Source organism: Hypanus sabinus, chromosome 6, assembly GCF_030144855.1.
Source record: "Hypanus sabinus isolate sHypSab1 chromosome 6, sHypSab1.hap1, whole genome shotgun sequence".
NCBI classification, from domain to species: domain Eukaryota; kingdom Metazoa; phylum Chordata; class Chondrichthyes; order Myliobatiformes; family Dasyatidae; genus Hypanus; species Hypanus sabinus.
This window is the reverse complement of record NC_082711.1, coordinates 178,045,894-178,070,306: the sequence shown is the minus strand read 5'-3', so window position 1 is coordinate 178,070,306 and position 24,413 is coordinate 178,045,894. Positions and strand designations below refer to the sequence as shown.

The 24,413-nt window shown below is 47.2% G+C and overlaps 1 protein-coding gene across 4 annotated transcripts in view; it reads left to right on the top strand.

Moving 5' to 3' along the window:
• The window catches only part of LOC132396156 (bridge-like lipid transfer protein family member 2), a 110,074-nt gene that overhangs the window by 64,862 nt on the left and 20,799 nt on the right, over positions 1-24,413 (top strand). For all 4 annotated transcript variants that reach the window (XR_009512882.1, XM_059973691.1, XM_059973690.1 and 1 more), the window contains exons 24-32: positions 2,882-3,203; positions 3,643-3,800; positions 4,836-5,042; positions 7,095-7,194; positions 16,203-16,382; positions 18,252-18,373; positions 18,701-18,856; positions 19,293-19,414; positions 21,457-21,637. Coding sequence is in view for 3 of the 4 variants with exons in the window: in XM_059973691.1 (XP_059829674.1) it covers positions 2,882-3,203; positions 3,643-3,800; positions 4,836-5,042; positions 7,095-7,194; positions 16,203-16,382; positions 18,252-18,373; positions 18,701-18,856; positions 19,293-19,414; positions 21,457-21,637 (1,548 nt within the window). In the remaining variant the exon portion in view is untranslated. The remainder of the gene's footprint in view (positions 1-2,881; positions 3,204-3,642; positions 3,801-4,835; positions 5,043-7,094; positions 7,195-16,202; positions 16,383-18,251; positions 18,374-18,700; positions 18,857-19,292; positions 19,415-21,456; positions 21,638-24,413) is intronic.

The following is a 24,413-nucleotide window of genomic DNA, read 5'->3' as shown; positions in this document are numbered from 1 at the left end:
CCACTCAAATCAATCCACTGATGATGCAGTAGCCTCTGCCCTCCAATCTGCCCTGTACCACCTGGAAAATGGAGTATCTTAGGTCAGGCTGCTGTTTATCAAGGTCAGTTTGATGTTTAACACCATCATACCCCAGAAACTGGTGGAGTAATTGTCCTCACTGGGTCTCAACATTTCGATCTGCAACTGGATCCTGGGTTTCTTAAAAGAAAGGTCACAGTCAGTCTATGTTGGCAGCGTTGTCTCTATTCCCATTATGCTGAGCACTGGCACTCCCCAGGGCTGTGTGCTTAGCTTGCTGCTGTTCACACTGCTTGAAGTATGACTGTCGCAGGATCCAGCTCAAACCAAGTCATCAGGTTTGCAGATGACACAACAGTGGTTGGCCTCATCAACAACGATGAAAAGATGGAGTACAGAGAGGAAGTGGAGTGGCTGATAGACTGGTGTGAGAAGAACAACCCAAGTCTGAAGGTGGAGAAGCCCAAAGAAATCTTGGTGGACTTCAGGAAGGTGCAGATGAACCATCCCCTTCTCTAAATATATGGCTTCACCAAAGAGAAAGTTCAATGCATCAAGTTCCTGAGAGTTCACATCATAGATGACCTCACCTGGTTCCTTAATGTCTTCCTGAACAGGAAGGCAGCACAGCGTCTCCACTTCCTAAGGAGATTGAGACGTGTGAGGCTCTTACCCACCCTCGCCCCCCACTTAACTGTATTTTGTAGGAACACCATTGAGAGCATCCTGACAAGTTGCATCTCCGTCTGGTATGGGAGCAATCAAGCATTGGACTGGAAGTCCTTATAAGGGACTGTAAGAACAGCTGAAAGGCTCATAGGGGTCATTACAGCTCATATTGGACAGTCCTCTGAGACAGCAACACCGTCTGAACTCCAAGGAATTACAGGATGGACATGATGTGGACTCTACAGTGCCCCTAGCAACTCAAGTGAGGCTGACAGTGATGAAACAATAAGATTGACAGCTATGTCACATCTTGCTCCAGTGAAGACCAAGGGAGTGAAGACACACAATGCTGAAGATAAAACCATTGCTAATTAAAATTAACAGCTATTACTCAACCACTTGTTGGATCTCAGTAATTTTCGATCCCTGAGTTCTTTTAGGTGTTGAGGAATGAGCGAGAAAATTTGATTTTTCACGATCATTTAAACTTTAAACACAGGACAGATACTAAGCAGATAAAGTAACAGTGATACAAGGCAGATGAGAGATGAGAAATTAAAGAGATTTAATGGCACTTTGGAAAGATCTATCACCCTTATACTCGAGATAACAGAAATTCCTATGGTAGAGATAAGCCAATTAAGAGGCTACTCAATTATGACACGTGTATAATGTTCACTTGTACTTAACCGATTTAAAATGAAAAAGGGTGATAAACCATAACGTAACTGCTATACCGCCTTCGGAATTATGGAAATAAATCTGAACACTGTATCTCAGATGAACTTACGAGATTACCTGGCACAGCAAATACACTCTCTAGGACACATTGGAGTGCAAAAGATGCCAATCATATTCTCTCAATGGTGATGGAATCCAAAGTGTGGGGCACAAGTTCAACATATCTGTGAAAGATGCATGATATGCCAGTAAAAAAAATCCTGAAGCAGCAAAGGCACCACAATTAAGTGCTCTTGCCCACCTAGTCCATTTTTACACTTACAAGTGGACTATATTTCTTTGCCAAAGTGTCATAAATGCTCAAATGTACTGGCAATAATAGACAAGTTTTCAAGATGGGTGGAAGCTATTTCAACAAGGAAAGCCACTGCCACACACAGAGCAAAAACTGATCAAGGACTATACTCCCAGATGGAGATTGCCATGTCACATCGACTCTGACCAAAGAATGCATTTCACTGGGAATGTTTGTCTGGAATTATGTCAATTGATGGACATTGAATGGTGTTTTCAATGTCCACATCATCCATATTCATCAGGACAAGTGGAACAAATAAATGGAACCATCAAAGAATGGTTGACTAAGTATCATGAGGGTGCACCATGGCCTACAGCTTTTCCTGTAGTCTTGTGTAGCATCAGAACAACTACAAACAAAAACATTAAACTAAGTCCATTTGAGGTGATAACAGGGCACCTACGTCACTGCCAGGAGCCCTCGTTCTGAGAGAGGCTGATGTACACATTATGGCAGATAGTTTAGTTAACTATTGTGTTAATTTAACCAAAGCTGTACAGCCTGCTTCTCAGAAGGCTTCTCCTGCTTGGAGTAATCCATGGGAAGGCAGACATATCCTGATTCCTGGTCAGTGGGTATTGATTAAGAATCTGCACAAGGATCCACTGGGACCTCGATGGGATAGTCCTTATCAAGTGCTGTTAATTACTGACTCGGCAGTAAAAGAAGGCAAAATTAAGTGGATACATGCTAGCCACTACAAGGAGGACAAGCTCTGTGGTTAATGTGCTCATAACCTCTTGGCCACGGTGCCTGTTCTGAGAAAACCACTAACCACCCAGAAAACTTCAGCAGGTCAATGACTGCTGGATGTTATGAAGTTTATTCTAATATTATTTGTTGTTGTTGTTATATTTTGCTAATCTTTCCTACTCACAATGTGCCAGTTAAGATGAATCAACATACACTTGCGAGTATCACATGGGGGAGAAGGAGGTTATGGTGTAAGAAGAGAGAGAGGGAAGAAGATTGTACCAAGCCCATCTGTTCCCCATGAGTTGTACTGGGATTGTGTGTGGGTAGTGTGGTTGTATCAGGGCTATTTGAATCCTACGGTTATACCTGGACTGTGCGTACAGTTGTACTGAGACTGTGCATGGGCCACGTAGTTGATCATGGGTTGAGCTGTGTGCTGTGTTTCTGCTTGTTTAGGAGCTATCTGTGAAGGAGGAGGAAGGTTACACCCACAGACTTTGCCTGGTTGACCTCCGAGCATCATGGACCCCAACCAACCGCACGGTGGCATTCGGCCTCTATGATGGGTACAAGAAGGCAGCCGTGCTGAAGCGTAACCTATCTACTGAGGCGCTGAAGGGATTAAAGATTGACATCGACTTGCAGACCAAAAAACCGAAACGGCCACCGCCACTACATGCTGCCTCCAGCACAGATGAGGAGAAACAGGAACCAAAACCACAGGAAGGGCCGGTGAACAGAGAGGAGGGGCGGTTGCGTGGAGAGGCAGCAAGAGGAGGTGAGGGGGCCCTGCATTCTCCACAAAGTGTTCAGTGTGGACTCAATGGGTTGGAGGACCTGTCCCCATGCCATTTAATACTATGACATATTCTAGGCTTGTTTCCAGTGCAATATTAAGGGAGCATCACACTGTTGGACAGTCTTTAACTCAAGCCCCCCCCCCCCACCCCCGCTCTCTTGTGTGGTTGTAATAATTCTTTTGGGTCCTACAGGTAGAGCTGGCGCCAGTATTTACCCCTTGACACATCTGTGAAGCTGCTTCATGCATTAATTACCATGTTGTAGTTTATGGGCTCCTACTGTTCACATTTACTGCATCAAAGGAGTTAATCCTTAGTTGTCTCTGATGTGTTGTGTGACTCCTTGGGTCTCTGGAAGGAGGGGGAAGAAACGCATACACCCTTCTCTTGACACCACCTCTCCGTTCATTGCCCCAGGTGCCTCCATGTTACAGAAGCTGATCGAGGAGACAGACAGGTTTGTCGTTTTCACAGAGGAGGACTCTGGGGTGTGTGACCAGCTGTACGGGATCGTAGCCTGTCAAACAGGTGATGTGTTAAACCGGAACTGGATGATCGAGCTGGTGAACTCCCAGGTAGAGTGATTGCTGGAGGGGTCTCTGAGAGAAACATGCCAATGCCCCAAGGAAAGAAGCTCCCTCTACATCTCCTCTCTCCCTCCCCACCATTAATTTTCTCTCATTTCACTCCCTGGGCTCTCTACACAGCTTCCCACACAACCATTCAGAACCCCAAACTGTCCTTCCAGGTGAGATAACAATTCACTAGCAAGTCTATCGGGGTTGTCCACTATATCCGGCGCTCTAGGTCTGGCCTCTTCATCAGTAAGACCTGACGTCAGTCGGGAGACCACGTTGTTGAGCACCTTCAGTTCATCCGTCGCAAGATGTAGGTTTTCAGAGTGACCACCCATTCGACTTTGACTTCACATTCCCATTCTGACACGTCTGTCCGTGGCCTCCTCTACTACCCTAATGGGGCCAAACTCAGATTGGAGGAGCAACACCTCATATTCAGTCTGTGTAGCCTCCAACCTGATGGCATAAACATCGACTTCTGTACTTTCAGATAAATTCTCCCCCCACCCCTCATTATCCTGTCATCTCTTCTTGCATGCCCATTGCCTTTCAGGTTCCCCTCCTCCTTCCCTTTCCTCCATGGTCCACTCTCTTCTCCTATCAGATTCCTCCTTCCATCTATCGCCTTCCAGTTTCTTACTCCTCCCTCCCTCCCCCCACTTTCCCTCCTTCCCCCTCAGCAGGCTTCCCCTATTATGTGCCAGCTTGTACTCCTCTTCTCCCACCTTTCTTTTCCTGGCTTCTGCTCTCTTCTTTTCCTGTCCTGATGAAGGGTTTAGGCTTGAAATGTTGACAGTTTATTCCTTTCCATAGGTGCTGTCTGACCTGCTGAGTTCCTCCTGCATTTTGTGTGTGCATGTTCATTCCCCTTCTATCTACTTTCTTCCACCTCACCATTACCCCCCTCCGCCTCACTCTCTTGACACCTCATCCATCTTTTAGTGCTTATTGTTCTTTGACCCTATTTCTTACCCTGTTGCCTTTGATATGTCATGACATGTACTCTCTGATCTGTCCACCTCTGCCCCTTAGGTGATGTTAAGAGGTGCTGAGACAGTAGGCTGTGTCTTTGTAAGTGCTGCCAAGGCACAGCTGATGCAGTGCCTGTACCACCCAGCCTGGTACAATGACACCCTCAAGCAAAAGGCCACCTGGACCTGCCTGCTGGATGGTATGCAGTACTTTGCCACCATGGAGACCAACCCTGCGGAGAATGAGGAGCGCCAGCTATGGTTAGAGGTGAGCTTAGTGGGTCAGCATTTCAAAGTCCAAAGTAAATTTACTATCAAAGTACATATACGTCACCACATGCTATCCGGAGATTGATTTTCTTGCAGGAATTGACAGTAGAAAAAACTAATACAATGGAATCAATGAAAAAACTGCACACAAAGACTCGAATAATATGCAAAGACAATAAACTGTAAATAAATAGACAATAATACTGAGAGTATGAGTTGTAGAATCCATCGGTTATGGATCAATTCAGTTATGGCGAGTGAAGTTATCCACTCAGGTTTAGGATCACTCACTTTAACTGGTGTGCTGTTCTCCACTGGCTTTTCCTGTACCCCAGCCCTTAGTATTCTCCCCACTTCCCCATCTCAGTTGAACAAGCAGAGCAGGATCAGCTCAATTGGCCCACATTGTCAACGTTGAAAATGATACCCAATTACACTAAGCTAGCTGGTGGCATGGTAATGTAATGGTTAGCAGAATGTTTTAGAGTGCCCTTGACCTGGGTGCAATTCCCACTGCTGTCTGTGAGGAGTTTGTACATACTCCCCATGACCATGTGGGTTTCATCCAGGTGCTCCGGTTTCCCAAGATGTATGGGTTAGGGTTAGTAAATTATAAGCATGCTGCGTTGGTGCCAGAAGAATTGAAACACTGGTGGGCTGTCTCCAAAGCATTCTTGGACTGAGTTGGTCATTGACATAAGCTACATATTTCGCTGTATGTTTTGATGTACACATGACAAATGAAGCTATCTTCAATCTAAATCTCTTTTCCCTGCATATGATCCATTTCCCTCCATTCTTTGCATATTCATACCTGTTTAAAAACCTAAACATCACTGTCACATTTGACTCCACTACCACTTATGGCAGCCCATTGCAGCCACTTGCCCCTTAAATTTCCTTTAATCTTAAACACATGTTCTCTATTCAACATTTCTACCCTGGGGAAAAGATTCTGACTGTCTACCTCTCCATGCCTTTCATAATTCTATAAACCTCTGTCAGGTTTTGTCACTCCAAAGAAAACAACCCATGTTTGTCCAATGTCTGCTTATCGCTCGTACTCTCTAATCCAGACAGCATCATGGTGAACCTCTTTTGCAGCCTCTCCCATTGGGCAAATTCAGATTTATTTATGACACGTACATAAAAACACACAGTGAAATGTGTCATTTGCATGAACACTCAAGGACATGCTAGGGGTAGCTTGCAAGTGTTGCCGCACATTTCAGTGTCAACGGAAGACGTCCACATTGCTTGGCTGAACACGACAAGCACCAAAACAAAAAGGGCAGGATGTCTTTGCAGGCTGCTACCAGCATGTCCTAGAGTGTTGGTTTTTATTGTAAATGACACATTTCACTGTATGTTTTGATGTACATGTGATAAATCACGTTAGTTGTTTGTCAGTCTTTGTGTATGGTTTTTCATTAATTCTATTGTATTTCTTTGTTTTACTATGAACACCCGCAAGAAAATGAATCTCAGTGTAATATATGGTGACAAATATGTATTTTGATAATAAATTTACTTTCAACTTTAAACACAGTAGCATAATGGCTAATGCAACATTTACAGCTTGGTGTGTTAGAGTTCGGAGTTTTATTCCAATGCCATCTATAAGAAGTTTGGATGTCCTTCCAGTGACTGTGGATGTCCTCTGGGTGCTCTGGTTTCCTCCCACATCCAAAGATGTACCAGTTTGCAGGTAAATTGAAAATTGCCCCAAGATTGGGTTAGGCCCCTTTTCTCTCTTCTTGCCCATGTACATACACAGTCCTTCAACCCCGTTTCTCCCTCTTGCCCACAAACGTGTGCAGTCCTTCAAGCCCTGGTCTTCAGCCTCCAGTCAACTCAGACTCACAGACGTTGGCCCTTTGACTTCCCAGCAGACTTCCAGCCTTGTAGTAAAACCTCCTTTCACCCATGTGAGAAAACTGGGAAAAGCCCTCCTAATGAAGCATCCTGGAAATAAATTCAGCATTTGTTGTCTGTTGCTAATAGATGCCAACAGACAAACACCATTTAATTACTCACGTTTGCTCTTCAGGTCAAAAACATCGAAGAGCATCGCACCCGGAACCTGGACTCTGTGGCAGAACTGATGGAGAGTGGACAGGCTGTGGGAGGGATGGTCAGCACGACAACAGGTGAGAGGAAGGTGCTGTGGGCATTCGGTAGCAACAGAGAAATCTCCAGCACGTGGCAGTAACGCCCTATATAGCTTGCAGCATGCACCGGATCTCACCTACACAACCCACCACAAGGCATTCGCCCTGACCCAGAGGGTAGCTTCCTCCCATTCTTGTTCACTCCTTCTCACCCCTTAGTTACAAGGTCACAGTTTTGAGTGTTGCTTAATCACTTAGTTCAGGTGAACCTGCCCATTCAGACACAGCAGTAATGTAGTGGATAGCATAACACTTTACAGTATCCGTGACCTGGGTTCAATTCCCTTCGCTGTTTGTACATTCTCCCCGTGACCGTGTGAGTTTCCTCTGGGTGCTCCAGTTTCATCCCACAGTCCAAAGATGGATGGCTGGTAGATTAACTGATCATTATAAATGCTCCTGTGATTAGGCTAGGATTAAATCAGTTGATTGCTGGATGACATGGTTCAAACATCTGGAAGGGCCTGTTCCATGCTATATCTCAATAAATAAATAGTACTGAGACTACACTGCCTTGTTAAAACACCTTCACTTTGATACGTTGTCAGGCCCACAAAAACATCAGTGGGTGCTCTCAAATGGAGGTGGTAGCTTTGTAAGAAAGTTTTTCCTGGGGAAATTACTAATCACTGAGAAACAGAATATTGACCCAGGAGTGTGTGATGGGATTGTGTAAAGGGAGCTTCACTCTGTGTTTGTTCCCAGGACAACATGATAGGGTGGTGTAGACAGAATGTCACTCTGTGTCTGACCCCAGGAGTGTGTGATGGGATGGTGAGTGTGTAACAGGATGATATAGAAGGAGTTTTACCCTGTGTCTGACCCTGTGGGTATGTGATGGGATGGTATGTGTTGTGTTTGATACTGAGGGATAGTGCTGATCACACCTAGTCCCCAGCATGCAGGTTATTCAACTGAACTTTACTGATCACTCTGCTTGAATCGCTGAACTCCTCCCATGTGACTGAGTGGCATAGGAATAACCTATAAATTACCACTACATCTCCCCTTCTAGGAAGAAAAGAAAAACTAGGTACGTATTTATTGTCCACAGAACTGCATTGAAATTGGTTACTGAAATTGAGTGAATCAGTTCACTTTACCCATAATTCATAACTTATGCTCCTACATAAGCATAAAGAAGAATCGCCTATATTATACCTGTCTTTCTCTTTGTTTTTACCAGTCTCTCAGTCTGGGTTTTTCATCCTTATTTTTCACCAGTTCCTGTCTTTAGTATCTCTTATTTTGTCAAAACATTTATTCTAATGGAGGTCAGGGTAGACAGCCTGAACACCCTGGCAAAGTGAGAGGATTATTCTCTTTCTTTAATCACATGCCCTAAGCTATTAGTATGTCTCTGTGGTGGGATAAATAAATGACCCGATCTGGTATAGGTTCCTGGAAGTGTTGGAGTGTTGGAGATTCTTGAACAGCATGTCCACCTCAGGTAAGTGGTCCTCGTCATTAGGATCAGCCACTCTATTTCTTTCTCTACCATTAGTGACTTTGGCTGCACACCTGTTCGCCTGATATTCTGGTCGTGGTGCATGCTGCTGGACTAGTGTTGCTTTGGTGAACCTGTCTGAAACCCAAACAGCTTTACCACTCCTGAGCGGCAACAAAGATTTTGCTCTGTGCCTGAGATTGTACATGATCTTTGTTTTCTCACGTTGCATTGTCTCAAAGTTTCTCACTTTGTCTGAGTCTGGAAAGTGAGGTTGGAGAAGGGAAAGAAGAAAGGGCAGGATTGCTCTCAATCTGTGATGGGCTGTAGCCGTGTGCAAGCGATGTGGAGCGATAAGCTAGCAGTGCTTTGTCAGGATCTTTTACTTTCAGTAGGAGACTCTCAACAGTTAGCACTGCTCTTTCTGCTTCTCCATTTACCTGTGGGTACTGTGGACAGCTTGTCTAGTGTTTGAACTCGTAGTCCCTAGCCAAGGCTTTGAATTCTGAGCAGCCGAAGTATGGACCGTCGTCTGACACTAGTGTCCCTGGTTTTCCATGGAAACCGGATACAGCTGTCACGTGCTGTACAGCTGCTGCTGAGGAGTAGAGGACAGCTTGGACACCTCAACATTCCATGAGTAGTAATCCCCAGTGAGAGGATATTTGGCTCTCTTTAACTTGAAAATGTCCGTGCCTGTAATTTTGCATTGAGAGTTTGGGAATCCTGTGGGACAGAGGGGTTCAACATGATTTTTGTGCAGGTTTCTGCTTGCTTCACATTGCTTTACTTAATCTCCCAGCTGTGTGCTCAGACCTGGCCAGCACACGGATTGCCTTGCTCTTAGACAACATTTGTTGATGCCTTGATGTCCTTGGTGGATTTGACTGATGATTTTGACTTGCATAGAAGCAGGATTGATGAGTCTGGAGCCCTTTAGCAGAAAACCGTCAAGAGTGGTGAGTGTGTCTTTTTGAAGCCAGTAAGGTTTGAGTTGGTGAGCTCATTTTGGAACAGCTGGCCATCCACGCTCACAGTATTGCATGACCTTGCTGCAGATTTTGTCCTTTATCAACTCACAGGAATTCTGTCATTTACTCTGTGCTAAGTAGACGGTGGTATCCTCCATGAGGGCAGAGTCAGCTTTTGGCCACTCACTTCTGCATGACATCCTCGACAGAGTGTCCGGTGTTGTAAAAGATTTGCCAAGGCCATGTTCAATGTCATAACAGTATCAGGAGCCTCACTCTGAATCTTTGCAGATGTGGAGTTAGGTCATCTAAGAGTTTCGAGCCGAGGAGGCTGACAAGTGGCTTGTGGTCTGTTTCAAGTAGGAATTTTGTGCCTATTGAGTAGCAGCTGAACAGTTCACAAGCCCACACATGAGCTGTGTTCTCTTTTTCAAAGCTGATAAGTAGGAGTCAGTCCTACACCACCAGTTTCCATACACCACTGCAGTAGTGCATGCGCGTGTGCTGAGACCTAGGTTGCTTTGTTCAGATCAAAGAAATCCAATGTTGGCAGAGAATTGAGCTCTGTTTTAAGTGATGAGAATGACTTCACCTGTGGCACATCCCAGCTCCAAATGTTTCTCTGAGAGAAGGTGGTCACAGAGTGGCTTTACTCTCTGCCAAATCTGGAATGAAATTTCCCAGCTGGTTTACCACGCCAAGGAAACTGCAGATCTCTGATGGGTTGTTCCATGTTCCGAACTCCTGCCTGCTTGTCTGAATCTGGTTTCACTCCCTCTAAGGACAGTGGGTGGCCTAAGAATATCACCTCCAACTTCGCAAATTCACATTTCTTTTTGTTCAGGCAATTCCAGCCTGTTTCAGTTTCTCCAAGGCAGCTTCCAGTCAATTGACATGTTCCACACTTAAGCCTCCAAAGATGAGTGTATCGTCACTACTCCTTCCAAAATTTTCTTCATCCTCATCTGAAAGAGTTCGGGCTGATGAGATATCGTCTGAATGGTATGATAAAGGTTATAAGCTTCCGTGACTCAGGAGCTAAACAGATCTGCCAGAACCCCAAGTTTGCATCCAGTTTGGTGAAGAACTTTGTTCCACCCTGCATACCCAATGTGTGCTTAACAGAGGGCAGAGTAAACTTCTCTTGCCTCACTGCATTATTCAACACAAATCCTCAACTGCGCCATCTGGCTAAGGAACAAGAACAATGCCCACACACTAGTCAGTAGGTCTATTCATTCTAGTTATGATGTCAATTTCACCTTTGACTTGGTTCCTCAACGGGTATATGTCTCGCGGTGGTCAGAGAGTAGGGCGTCACTCCTAGCCTCAGCTGGATAAGGTACCCCAAGCCTGCAAACAACTCCAGTGAATGTTGTTTAGTGAATCCATCCTTGCAATAAGGTTCAGCTTCTCGATGGCACGTCGTCCCAGTCATGATGAGAAGAGATTCTGGACAACGTAGACATCCTCTTTGAACTGTTCCTTATTTTTATGGAAGGAAGTAGGAAACATTCCTTTCATATTGAGTGCCCCATGAGCACTTCCTTTGTCGGGTTTAGCTAATGTCTGTTCTCTTCGCCAGTTTTGTGAACAGACATTGGGAGACGGCTGTGACATCTGCCCTAGTGTCCATGTTGAACATCACTACTTCATTTTGAAACTGAATGGTAGTACACCAGTCTTGTCTAGAGCCCCAAGGAAGATTCTCTCTCCATCTGAATCATGGTCTTCTTTGACTTCCTGAGGAACTGTTTTTGAGTGCCTTGGGGAGGGCTTTTATTAGGTAAGTAGATTAGGTAGGTATTTGCTCCATTTTCCTGTTTGTTTGTTTATTTATTAATTTGGACTACAAAAGTAGTCTTTTCTCTCCCTGAGAGTTTGACTTTTCTACTGTGTCTGTGTCTTGATGCTAGTGGCCCACAGATCATTACAAATATATCCACTTTTGAGTGTAGATTGAAGGCGTTGCCTAGCCCTGGCCAGGACTGAGATCAGCCTCATGGTGCATACAATTTAGCATACTAGCAAAGGCACTTTAGGTTGATAAGTCTCTGAATATTTTTCATAGATAAATGCGTAAATTCTCTCTTGTTGGGACTTTTAGCTGGCCTGTAGCACCAACTTATTGATGATCAACCACTTCTGACACCATCTTATGTTTGATATTGAGGGAGAGTGCAGAGCACACCAAGATGCCAGCATGCAGGACATTCAACTGAACTTTATTGATCACTCTGCTTGTACAGTATGGGAACTCCTCCCATGTGGGAGCGGCTAACTAGGAATGTCCTATTAACGACCATTACAGTGTGGAGAGATTCACTCTGTGTCTGACCCCAGGTGTGTGTGATGGGACGGTGTGGAGGGAGATTCACTCTGTGTCTGACCCCAGGAGTGTGTGATGGGACGGTGTGGAGGGAGTTTTACTCTGTGTCTGAGCTCGGGGAGTGTGTGGAGGGAGTTTCATTCTGTGTCTGACCCCGGGAGTGTGTGATGGGACAGTGTGGAGGGAGTTTCACTCTGTGACTGACCCCAGGAGTGTGTGATGGGACGGTGTGGAGGGAGATTCACTCTGTGTCTGACCCCGGGAGTGTGTGATGGGACGGTGTGGAAGGAGTTTCACTCTGTGTCTGACCCCGGGAGTGTGTGATGGGACGGTGTGGAGGGAGTTTCACTCTGTGTCTAACCCCGGGGGTGTGTGATGGGACAGTGTGGAGGGAGATTCACTCTGTGTCTGACCTTGGGAGTGTGTGATGGGACGGTCTGGGGGGAGCTTCACTCTGATCCTGGGAGTGTGGGATGGGACGGTGTGGAGGGAGATTCACTCTCTGTCTGACCCCAGGAGTGTGTGATGGGACGGTGTGGAGGGAGTTTCACTCTGTGTCTAACCCCGGGAGTGTGTGATGGGACGGTGTGGAGGGAGATTCACTCTGTGTCTGACCCCGGGAGTGTGTGATGGGACGGTGTGGAGGGAGATTCACTCTGTGTCTGATCCCGGGAGTGTGTGATGGGACGGTGTGGAGGGAGATTCACTCTGTGTCTGACCCCGGGAGTGTGTGATGGGACAGTGTGGAGGGAGATTCACTCTGTGTCTGACCCCGGGAGTGTGTGATGGGACGGTGTGGAGGGAGAGTCGCTCTGTGTCTGATCCTGGGAGTGTGTGATGGGACGGTGTGGAGGGAGAGTCACTCTGTGTCTGATCCTGGGAGTGTGTGATGGGACGGTGTGGGGGGAGCTTCACTCTGATCCTGGGAGTGTGTGATGGGACGGTGTGGGGGGAGCTTCACTCTGATCCTGGGAGTGTGTGATGGGACGGTGTGGGGGGAGCTTCACTCTGATCCTGGGAGTGTGTGATGGGACGGTGTGGGGGGAGCTTCACTCTGACCCCGGGAGTGTGTGATGGGACGGTGTGGAGGGAGATTCACTCTGTGTCTGACCCCGGGAGTGTGTGATGGGACGGTGTGGAGGGAGATTCACTCTGTGTCTGACCCCGGGAGTGTGTGATGGGACGGTGTGGGGGGAGATTCACTCTGATCCCGGGAGTGTGTGATGGGACGGTGTGGGGGGAGATTCACTCTGTGTCTGACCCCGGGAGTGTGTGATGGGACGGTGTGGGGGGAGCTTCACTCTGTGTCTGACCCCGGGAGTGTGTGATGGGACGGTGTGGAGGGAGCTTCACTCTGATCCTGGGAGTGTGTGATGGGACGGTGTGGGGGGAGCTTCACTCTGACCCCGGGAGTGTGTGATGGGACGGTGTGGAGGGAGATTCACTCTGTGTCTGACCCCGGGAGTGTGTGATGGGACGGTGTGGGGGGAGCTTCACTCTGATCCTGGGAGTGTGTGATGGGACGGTGTGGGGGGAGCTTCACTCTGATCCTGGGAGTGTGTGATGGGACGGTGTGGGGGGAGCTTCACTCTGATCCTGGGAGTGTGTGATGGGACGGTGTGGGGGGAGCTTCACTCTGACCCCGCGAGTGTGTGATGGGACGGTGTGGAGGGAGATTCACTCTGTGTCTGACCCCGGGAGTGTGTGATGGGACGGTGTGGAGGGAGATTCACTCTGTGTCTGACCCCGGGAGTGTGTGATGGGACGGTGTGGGGGGAGATTCACTCTGATCCCGGGAGTGTGTGATGGGACGGTGTGGGGGGAGCTTCACTCTGATCCTGGGAGTGTGTGATGGGACGGTGTGGGGGGAGCTTCACTCTGACCCCGGGAGTGTGTGATGGGACGGTGTGGAGGGAGATTCACTCTGTGTCTGACCCCGGGAGTGTGTGATGGGACGGTGTGGAGGGAGATTCACTCTGTGTCTGACCCCGGGAGTGTGTGATGGGACGGTGTGGGGGGAGCTTCACTCTGATCCTGGGAGTATGTGATGGGACGGTGTGGGGGGAGATTCACTCTGTGTCTGACCCCGGGAGTGTGTGATGGGACGGTGTGGGGGGAGCTTCACTCTGATCCTGGGAGTATGTGATGGGACGGTGTGGGGGGAGCTTCACTCTGATCCTGGGAGTGTGTGATGGGACGGTGTGGGGGGAGCTTCACTCTGACCCCGGGTGTGTGTGATGGGACAGTGTGGGGGGAGATTCACTCTGTGTCTGACCCCGGGAGTGTGTGATGGGACGGTGTGGGGGGAGCTTCACTCTGACCCCGGGTGTGTGTGATGGGACAGTGTGGGGGGAGATTCACTCTGTGTCTGACCCCGGGAGTGTGTGATGGGACAGTGTGGGGGGAGATTCACTCTGTGTCTGACCTTGGGAGTGTGTGATGGGACGGTGTGGGGGGAGATTCACTCTGTGTCTGACCCCGGGAGTGTGTGATGGGACAGTGTGGAGGGAGATTCACTCTGTGTCTGACCCTGGGAGTGTGTGATGGGACGGTGTGGAGGGAGATTCACTCTGTGTCTGACCCCGGGAGTGTGTGATGGGACGGTGTGGAGGGAGATTCACTCTGTGTCTGACCCCGGGAGTGTGTGATGGGACGGTGTGGAGGGAGATTCACTCTGTGTCTGACCCCGGGAGTGTGTGATGGGACGGTGTGGAGGGAGATTCACTCTGTGTCTGACCCCGGGAGTTTGTGATGGGATGGTGTGGAGGGAGATTCACTCTGTGTATGACCCCGGGAGTGTGTGATGGAACGGTGTGGAGGGAGATTCACTCTGTGTCTGACCCCGGGAGTGTGTGATGGGACGGTGTGGGGGGAGATTCACTCTGATCCCGGGAGTGTGTGATGGGACGGTGTGGGGGGAGCTTCACTCTGTGTGTCTGACCCCTGGAATGTGTGATGGGACGGTGTGCAGGCAGATTCACTCAGTGTCTGACCCCGGGAGTGTGTGATGGGACGGTGTGGAGGGAGATTCACTCTGTGTCTGACCCCAGGAGTGTGTGATGGGACGGTGTGGAGGGAGATTCACTCCGTGTCTGACCCCGGGAGTTTGTGATGGGAAGGTGTGGAGGGAGATTCACTCTGTGTCTGACCCCGGGAGTGTGTGATGGGACGGTGTGGGGGGAATTGCACTGGGACGGTGTGGGGGGAATTGCACTGGGACGGTGTGGGGGGAATTGCACTGGGACGGTGTGGGGGGGGGGGGGGGGGGGAGTTGAATTGGGACGGTGTGGAGGGAGATTCACTCTGTGTCTGACCCCAGGAGTGTGTGATGGGACGGTGTGGAGGGAGTTTCACTCTATGTCTGACCCCGGGAGTGTGTGATGGGACGGTGTGGAGGGAGATTCACTCTGTGTCTGACCCCGGGAGTGTGTGATGGGACGGTGTGGAGGGAGTTTCACTCTATGTCTGACCCCGGGAGTGTGTGATGGGACGGTGTGGAGGGAGATTCACTCTGTGTCTGACCCCGGGAGTGTGTGATGGGACGGTGAGGAGGGAGAGTCACTCTGTGTCTGACCCCGGGAGTGTGTGATGGGACGGTGTGGAGGGAGTTTCACTCTGTGTCTGACCCCGGGAGTGTGTGATGGGACGGTGTGGAGGGAGTTTCACTCTATGTCTGACCCCGGGAGTGTGTGATGGGACGGTGTGGAGGGAGATTCACTCTGTGTCTGACCCCGGGAGTGTGTGATGGGACGGTGTGGAGGGAGATTCACTCTGTGTCTGACCCCGGGAGTGTGTGATGGGACGGTGTGGAGGGAGATTCACTCTGTGTCTGACCCCGGGAGTGTGTGATGGGACGGTGCGGAGGGAGATTCACTCTGTGTCTGACCCCGGGAGTGTGTGCTGGGACGGTGTGGGGGGAGCTTCACTCTGATCCTGGGAGTGTGTGATGGGACAGTGTGGGGGGAGCTTCACTCTGACCCCGGGAGTGTGTGATGGGACGGTGTGGAGGGAGCTTCACTCTGATCCTGGGAGTGTGTGATGGGACGGTGTGGGGGGAGCTTCACTCTGATCCTGGGAGTATGTGATGGGAAAGGGAACTTCACTCCCAAGCCTGTATTTTCCTTGGAGGGAGTTGCCTTCCCAATTACAGATGGATACAGAAGGGCTTGGCAGTTTACTGGGAGTGGAACTTTTATCAGTTCTGGCTGATTAACTGTGCACTTGGTTTCTCTTCCTTCAGACTGGAACCTCCCTGCCGAAGGCTATCAGCCGCAGCAGGTGCAGAGGATCATCTCGCGCTGTAACTGCCGGATGTTCTATGTCAGTTACAGCCATGATATCGAGCCTGAGTTGGTGACCCAGATCAAACCCCCTGAGGTCCATGAAGACCAGAAGGAGGACCTGCTGAAGAAGCAGAATGGTGGGTTTGAGAGTCAAGCTGCTTCCGAGCAATGTTAAACTCAGGCCATGGGTGTGGGATTTGATACAAGGGGTACGGAGTAAGACTGGATCTTGGAAACCTTAAGCAACCCACCACAAGACTTTAACCCTGGCGCAGATGTTAACTCCCTCCCATTCCTGTTCATTTTCTGTCACAATGTCGGAGTTTTCTTCTTCTTTAGTCCATTACTCCTACTGGGACATGGGCCGCTGACGTCTGCTCCCCTGTCCTGGACTGAAGGTTGATCAACCCTGTGGCTTCTGCTTTCACCACACAACTTCATACGTCTTCCAGGCAATGATACTTCCTCTTCCATGAGTGAGGTCTTTGGAGTTTCTGTTGGTGTTTCTGTAGCCCTGGGATTTTACAGGATGGGGTTGCTCACTCCATGCTCAACCCTTCTGCTTTCACAGCTGGGCTTGGGACTGTCAATGGCAGAGTTAATCACAATTCAGTCAGATGAATCTACCCCAGTGCATACTGAAGCAACTCTGCATTGTCCACTCCTTCACTCAGATATAGCATGAAGCCCAAGAAACTATTGATGCTTTCAGATGGACGAGCTAGCTTTGAAACAAAGTTTGCTCTGAGGATATTATTTATCCTTAAGCACAATTTTGTTTAAGGATAAGTAATGACCAAAAGATTTGAGACATCCACTGATCCTATCACACATGTTCCTACATAGAACATAGAACAGTACTGCACATTACAGGCCCTTCGGCCCACAATGTTGTGCTGACCCTCAAACCCTGCCTCCCATATAACCCCCCCACCTTAAATTCCTCCATATACCTGTCCAGTCACCTCTTAAACTTCACTAGTATATCTGCCTCCACCACTGACTCAGGCAGTGCATTCCATGCACCAACCACTCTCTGAGTGAAAAACTTTCCTCTAATACCCCCCCTTGAACTTCCCTCCCTTTACCTTAAAGCCATGTCCTCTTGTATTTAGCAGTGGTGCCCTGGGGAAGAGGCGCTGGCTGTCCACTCTGTCCATTCCTCTTAATATCTTGTACACCTCTATCATGTCTCCTCTTATCCTCCTCTTTTTTTAAAGAGTTAAAGCCCTAGCTCCCTTAATCTCTGATCATAATGCATACTCTCTAAACCAGGCAGCATCCTGGTAAATCTCCTCGGTACCCTTTCCAATGCTTCCACATCCTTCCTATAATGAGGTGACCAAAACTGGACACAGTACTTCAAGTATGGCCAGAGTTTTATAGAGTTGCATCATTACATCGCGACTCTTAAACTCTATCCCTCGACTTATGAAAGCTGACACTCCATAAGCTTTCTTAACTACCCTATCTACCTGTGAGGCAACTTTCAGGGATCTGTGGACATGTACCCCCAGATCCCTCTGCTCCTCCACACTACCAAGTATCCTGCCATTTACTTTGTACTCTGCCTTGGATTTTGCCCTTCCAAAGTGTATCACCTCACACTTCTCCGGGTTGAACTCCATCTGCCACTTCTCAGCCCACTTCTGCATCCTATCAATGTCTCTCTGCAATCTTCAATAATCCTCTACACTATCCACAAGACCACCAACCTTTGTGTCATCTGCAAACTTGCCAACCCACCCTTCTACCCCCACATCCAGGTCATTAATAAAAATCATGAAAAGTAGAGGTCCCAGAACACAAGGTCCTCTTGTGTTTACAATCAAAAAGGAGACTATGGTAGGTGGTTATGTTCAATTGCTAAGTTAGCAGGTCGGTGAATGACAGCCTTGATGTGAGTAGTATTTGGGTGGGAAGTGACTGGCTGGGAAAGACTCAGGGGGTGTCTGCTGAGTTGCAGTATTTCCTGCACTGATTTTTTGCCCTGACTACAATTGTAGGTGCTGTGGACACATTCACCCTGATCCACCATGACCTGGAGATATCCACCAACCCAGTGCAGTACGCCATGATCCTGGATATCGTTAACAATCTGCTGTTGCTGGTTGAACCCAAACGCAAAGTAAGCTCTGTAATGAAAATATCTTAAACTTTGTTTCTTGTTCTTTTCTGATTCAGCAGCAAGGCGTATCCACAAACAAAGGACACACACTGTACACTTGTTGAAGATTATAATAAATTATAATTATATCAAGAATAAAATGCAGAAAGAAAAATGATTAATAAAAAAGTGAAAGAGATAAAATAATACTTATTGCCCAGTGACTAAACCACTCCTCACAATGTCCTGCCGAAGGGAACAACCACAGATGCCCTCACCTCCCTCCTGCTTCGTGTGTACATGCATGTGTGGGGGTGTTGCTGGCTACATCCATTTCTCTGGTTCCAGGAGCACAGTGAGAGGAAGCAGCGAGTGCGATTCCAGCTGGAGATTTCCAGCAATCCAGAAGAGCAGCGGAATAGCATCCTCCATCTGCAGGATGCTGTCAGAATGCATGTGACCCGGATCCGGCAGTTGGAGAAAGAGATCCATCTGATTGTCAAGGTAACCTCTCATTTCCCTTACATCCGTGTGGGACTGGCACCTACGCTGTCACCTGCCAGGGCAGGGGCAGTGATCAGAGGGAATAGTAAGAGGTACTGCACTGGAATCCTGCGAGATTAATGTAGGACATTCACTTTGAACACATGGTGCAGCCTGGGTTAGGGCCATTGTAATGTAAGGGTTGAGAATTCTGAAGACTTCCACAAAGACCCCCACCTTCCCCCCCCTCCCCCCACCCCCAGTGCAGCACTCTGCAGTTCTGCCCCTGAATCTCCCGGTTTGAACTCTCAGCCTATTGCATGGAGGGAGAACACCGGATATGGTGTGGCTGTGAACTTCGTGTGTGTGTGGGGGAGAGCAGGATTGTGTGTGATGGGAGATTGGGCCTGAAGGGGGGAGTTTTGCTGGATGCCGACGACTGGTTCTTGTATTTCAGTCTCTGCAGGATGACAGCCATAACACTACACTGTTGAACCAGAGCCACGAGCTACAGGTGCGGCTGAACCAAGAGAAGACAGATCTACAGGCCAAGAGCGAGGAACTCAACATTCTCATCAGGTGAGCATGCAAGGAAGAGAGAGCTGTCAAAATCACCATGCACATTTACATGTCTAAGGAATTTGCTGTGGTGATCTGGTCAGGGTGTGACATGTAACAAAAAGCAACAACATTCAACAATTATATAAACAAAAGAGTTAGAGATTAAAGGACTGATATGAAATAAAATGTGCATCAATACATAATACCAGCTAGAATTTACAACATAACAGTTTAAAGCTCAAAGTAAGTTTATTATCGAGGTATGTATATGTCACCAAGCACTATCCTAAGATTCTCTTTCTTGCGGGCATTCACAGAACAAAGAAATCCAATTAAATCAGTGAAAAGCTGCACGTAAAGAAAGACTGACAACCAACCAATGTGCTAAAATAGACAAATGCAAACATAAAAATCCAACTAATAAATGCAAATAAATACTCAGAACGTGAGTTGTAGATTCCTTGAAAGTGTTTACAGTGCAATGCTGTAAATGGGGGGAGGGAGAGAGGCTGACTAGAGTAGTTGATATGGAACCATCTGGGGGAAGAGACTTTTAAGATGGCATTAAGCTTTTGTTTTAATAGTGCTTTCCAGAAGAGATCAATAATGTATGTCTGTCTGTCTGTTTCCAGAAGGGAACTTTTGGAAAAGGCACTTTGCAGGGTGGGTAGTGCCCACAATGATTTTTCTTGCTCACTGTGTCCAGGGCACATACAAGTCCTGCAGTGATTATAAACTGCATGCAGCCAATGACCTTGTCTGGTGACCTGACAGTTTGCTGTAATTTTTGTACATACTGCACCAAACTAGACAGTCATGGATGATGTGAAGATGCTGTCTATGATGGCTGTGTAGAATTGCTCCCGGATGTTCTGGAGAAGATGAGATTTTATCAATTGCTGCAAAAATACAAAATTCCTTGACATAATGACTTCTGGTGTCCTCTTCCTGAGTTAGATCAATGGACCCTTGTGGCCAAGGGATATGAAGCTGGTAGTATTGATGTACAGAGTAGCAGGACCTAAAATACAGACTCCAGATGAATGCAGACCAAACCAATGTCCATTGGGTCTCTGCCTCTGCTCAGGAAGAATATATCATGCTTTATATTCTGTGCGTGGTATATATTCAGTGGCCACTTTATTAGGTACAGGAGATACCTAATAACAGGGCCACTGAGTGTATGTTCATGGTCTTTTGCTGATGTAGCCCATCCACTTCAAGGTTCAACATGTGCATTCAGAGATGCTCTTCTGCACACTGCTGTTTTAATACATGGTTATTTGAGTTACTGTCACTTTCCTGACAGCTTGAACCAGTCTGTCTATTCTCCTCTGACTTCTCTCATTAACAAGGTGTTTTTATCCACAGAACTGTCACTCACTGGATGTATTTTGCCTTTCACACCATTCGCTGTGATCTCCAGAGAATGTTGTGTGTGAAAATCCCAGGAGATCAGCAGGTTTTAGATATTCAAGCTACTCTTTCTGACATCAACATCAATCCATGGTCAATGTCCCTTAAGTCACATTTCTTTCTGATGTTTGGTCTGAACAACAACTGAACTTTTGAACACATCTACATTGCTTTTATGTATTGAGTTGCTGCCACATGGATGTGTGATTAGATATTTCCATTAATGAACAGGTGTCTATCCTGATCTACGGTTTTATAGAGCAAATATGTGGTCTGTCACACTATTACATCCCATTATCCTGAAGATTAACTTTAATTGTCACAAATATATTGAAACGTACAGTTGAATGCGTCATTCCCGTCAACGACCAGCACAGTCTGAAGATGTGCTGGGGGCGCCTGCTTCCAGCAGCAACATAGCAAGTCCACAACTTACTAACCCTGACGTGTACATCTTTGGAATATGAGAGGAAACCGGAGCACCCGTAGGAAGCCCATGTGGTCATGGGGAGAACATGCAAACTCCTTACAAACGGCAGCAGGAATTGACCCCAGGTCACTGTCACTGTAAGGAGTTGCACTAACTGCAGTGCTACCATGCTTCTCGTTTGACCCTGTGTCTGACCCCTCCCCCTGCCTTCCAGGTGTTTCAAGGACTTCCAACTCCAGCGGGCAAACAAGCTGGAGCTCCGCAAGCAGCAGGAGGACGTGAGCGTGGTGCGGCGCACCGAGGTTTACTTTGCCCAGGCACGCTGGCGTCTGACAGAGGAGGATGGGCAGCTGGGTATTGCCGAGCTAGAGCTGCAGCGGTTCCTGTACAGCAAGGTACCAGGGGATGCTGGGGCCACTGGGCATTGCAGATGAAGGAGAATATGTGCAAGGCTCTCTTGGTGATCATGTCATAGGGTGGTCAGCACAGAAACAAGCCGCTTGGACCACCATGTCCATGCTGGCCATCAATTTTCCATCTAGATCACAGACTGAAACCATCTATTTATTTAGTGATACAATGTGGAGAAGGCCCTTCTGCATCACACAAATCTGATTAACCCTGACCTAATACAGTACAATTTGCTGTACAGTGACTAACTCGACTCGCATGGCACCTCATCTGTGGCCAGTAAAGATTTAAAAATTCCTTTCAGGGCCTCTGCAGTCTCCTCCTTGCCTACTATAGTAGCCTGGGATAAACTTTATATGCCCCTCAGGATTTATCCACGTTGAAGCCTCCCAAGACAATTAAAATCCTTTTTTTTTTTACAATAACACATTTTAGAATTTCACATCAAGAAATTTTCCAACTGCATTATACCTTTTGGAAGGAAATAGAGATAAAATATATATTAATTTATGACCTCACCTACTCCTGTGATGATATGCAACCTGAATTCCCAAACCATCCTTATTCCCTTTCATAACTGCCTTGACATTATGATTACTCTCTTCTAAATGCCCTTTCTCTGATACTTTAACCTGTTACCCATCCACATTTCCTTTGATTTAGTCCAGTGCTGTCCCTTCTCCTGTGGGACAGATTCAGATTTATTTATCACACGTATATGGAAATGTAGTGAAATGCGTCATTTGCATTAACGACCAACACACCCAAGGATGTGTTGAGGGCAGCCTACAAGTGTCTAAAGCTTGTCCACAATGCTCAGCAGAACACCACAGAACACAAAGTAGAACACAGAAAACACCAAAACAATAGCAAAACAGATGAGCGAGAGGTTCGTCCCTCTCACCCACACAGTCCTTTAACCCCAGGAGTGGCTGTCTTCAAACTCATGGATTTGCAGACACTGGGCCCTGATTTCCCCGGTGAATTTGCAGAAGTTCACAGACTGAAGACTCCGGTCATCAAGCTTCAACCTTCGGAATTGACCCAGAACTCACAGATGTTGGATGAGGGCCCAAACGCCAGGCCTTGAACGCTGAACTCACTGAATACAGGAACCTGAAAACTGGGCCTCGAAACTCCAGTACTGCCAATGACAGAGCCCCCAAAGTCCTTGCTGGTCTGTCGCCTGACATTTGACTATGCCGATGCTGCTGGACTTGGAACGTGGAGTGACGGCTTAGCCTTGGACTTGGACCAGTCTGGACTCCAGTTTCCCCACGTCACTGTGCCCAAACTGTAACCTAACCCCAAGCTCCCCTCTCTGTCTCCAAAACCATCCCTATGAACCTAAAAAAAACCCCTTAAATCTAACTAAATCTGAGCCTTCATGGAGACCACAGCTCAGCACCATCTGGATTACTTCTTTACGTCCTGACTCAAAGTCTCTCCTGAATGCATTTAATAAATTCCACCATGTCAATGCCTTTCACTGTTGGTCACCCAGTTAATACTGAGGACATTGTGATCCCAGCTCCTCTAACTCGATTGCTCTGACCTCTTTCTGCAATATGTCTACGCACCACCTTCTCTACCTTCTACTAACTGTTAGGGGGCCGAAGAAATGATCGTCCCTTTTTGTTTCCAAGTTCATAAGACGCAAGATCATGAGACATAAGACCACAGAACATAGGAATTAGGCTATCTAGACCATCAAGTTTGCTCCACCATTCTATCATGGCTTGTGTATTTTCCTTCTCAATCCCATTCTCCTGCATTCTCCCCATAACCTTTGACACCCTGACTAATCAAGAACCTATCAACCTCTGCTCTAAATATGCTCAATGACTTCCACAGAATGCCACAGATTCACAACCCTCTGCCTAAAGAAATTCCTCCTCATCTCTGTTCTAAAGGGGCATCTCTCTATTATGAGTCTGTGCCTTCTGGTTGTAGACCCCCCCCCCCCCCCCCACTGTAAGAATCATCTTCTCCATGTCCACTTCATCTAGGCCCTTCAATATGTTGGACAACCCCCTTCGTAGAGCAATGATGGTTTCCTTACTCAATACTGCGATGTCATAATGCTTTATTATGTCTGCAGCTTCTGTCTCCTAGAATGTTGTTACCATTCCTGTCCATTCCCATGTGATGATCAAAACTCTAAATTAATCTGCCTTACTCAACCAATTCCTTGAAATAATATAAATGCAGTTTAGCCTTCCAATCCACCCAGAATCAGGTTTAATATCAGACATCTATCATGAAATTTGTTGTTTTGCAGCAGCAGCAGTGTGGTGCAATACGTTAAAGTATTACCATAAGCTACAATAAGAATGTATATTAAAAATAGTACCCAAAGTGAGGTATTGATGGCTTCATTGTCTGTTCAGACATCTTATGGTGGAGGGGAAGAAGCTGTTGCTGAAACACTGAGTGTGTCCTCAGACTCCTGTTTAATGAACTGTGCACAAGACAAGCTTTTCACAGTACCTCATTGCATGGGACAATAATAAACCAATTTACCAACTTATTCTTCCCACTTTTCAGATTTCTGAAAGGATAATGACACTATTAACGCTACCTCACTATCTTTGCTCTGCTTTTGTGCTACCTATTAACGTTTTTATATTTCTTAAGTATTATAGTATATTTTATTGCACTGTACTGCTGCTGTAAAACAGATTTTACAACATATTATCATCTTATACTAATACTCTCCAATGTTGATACCACAAGAAAAAGATTCTCCTCTTCCTCCTG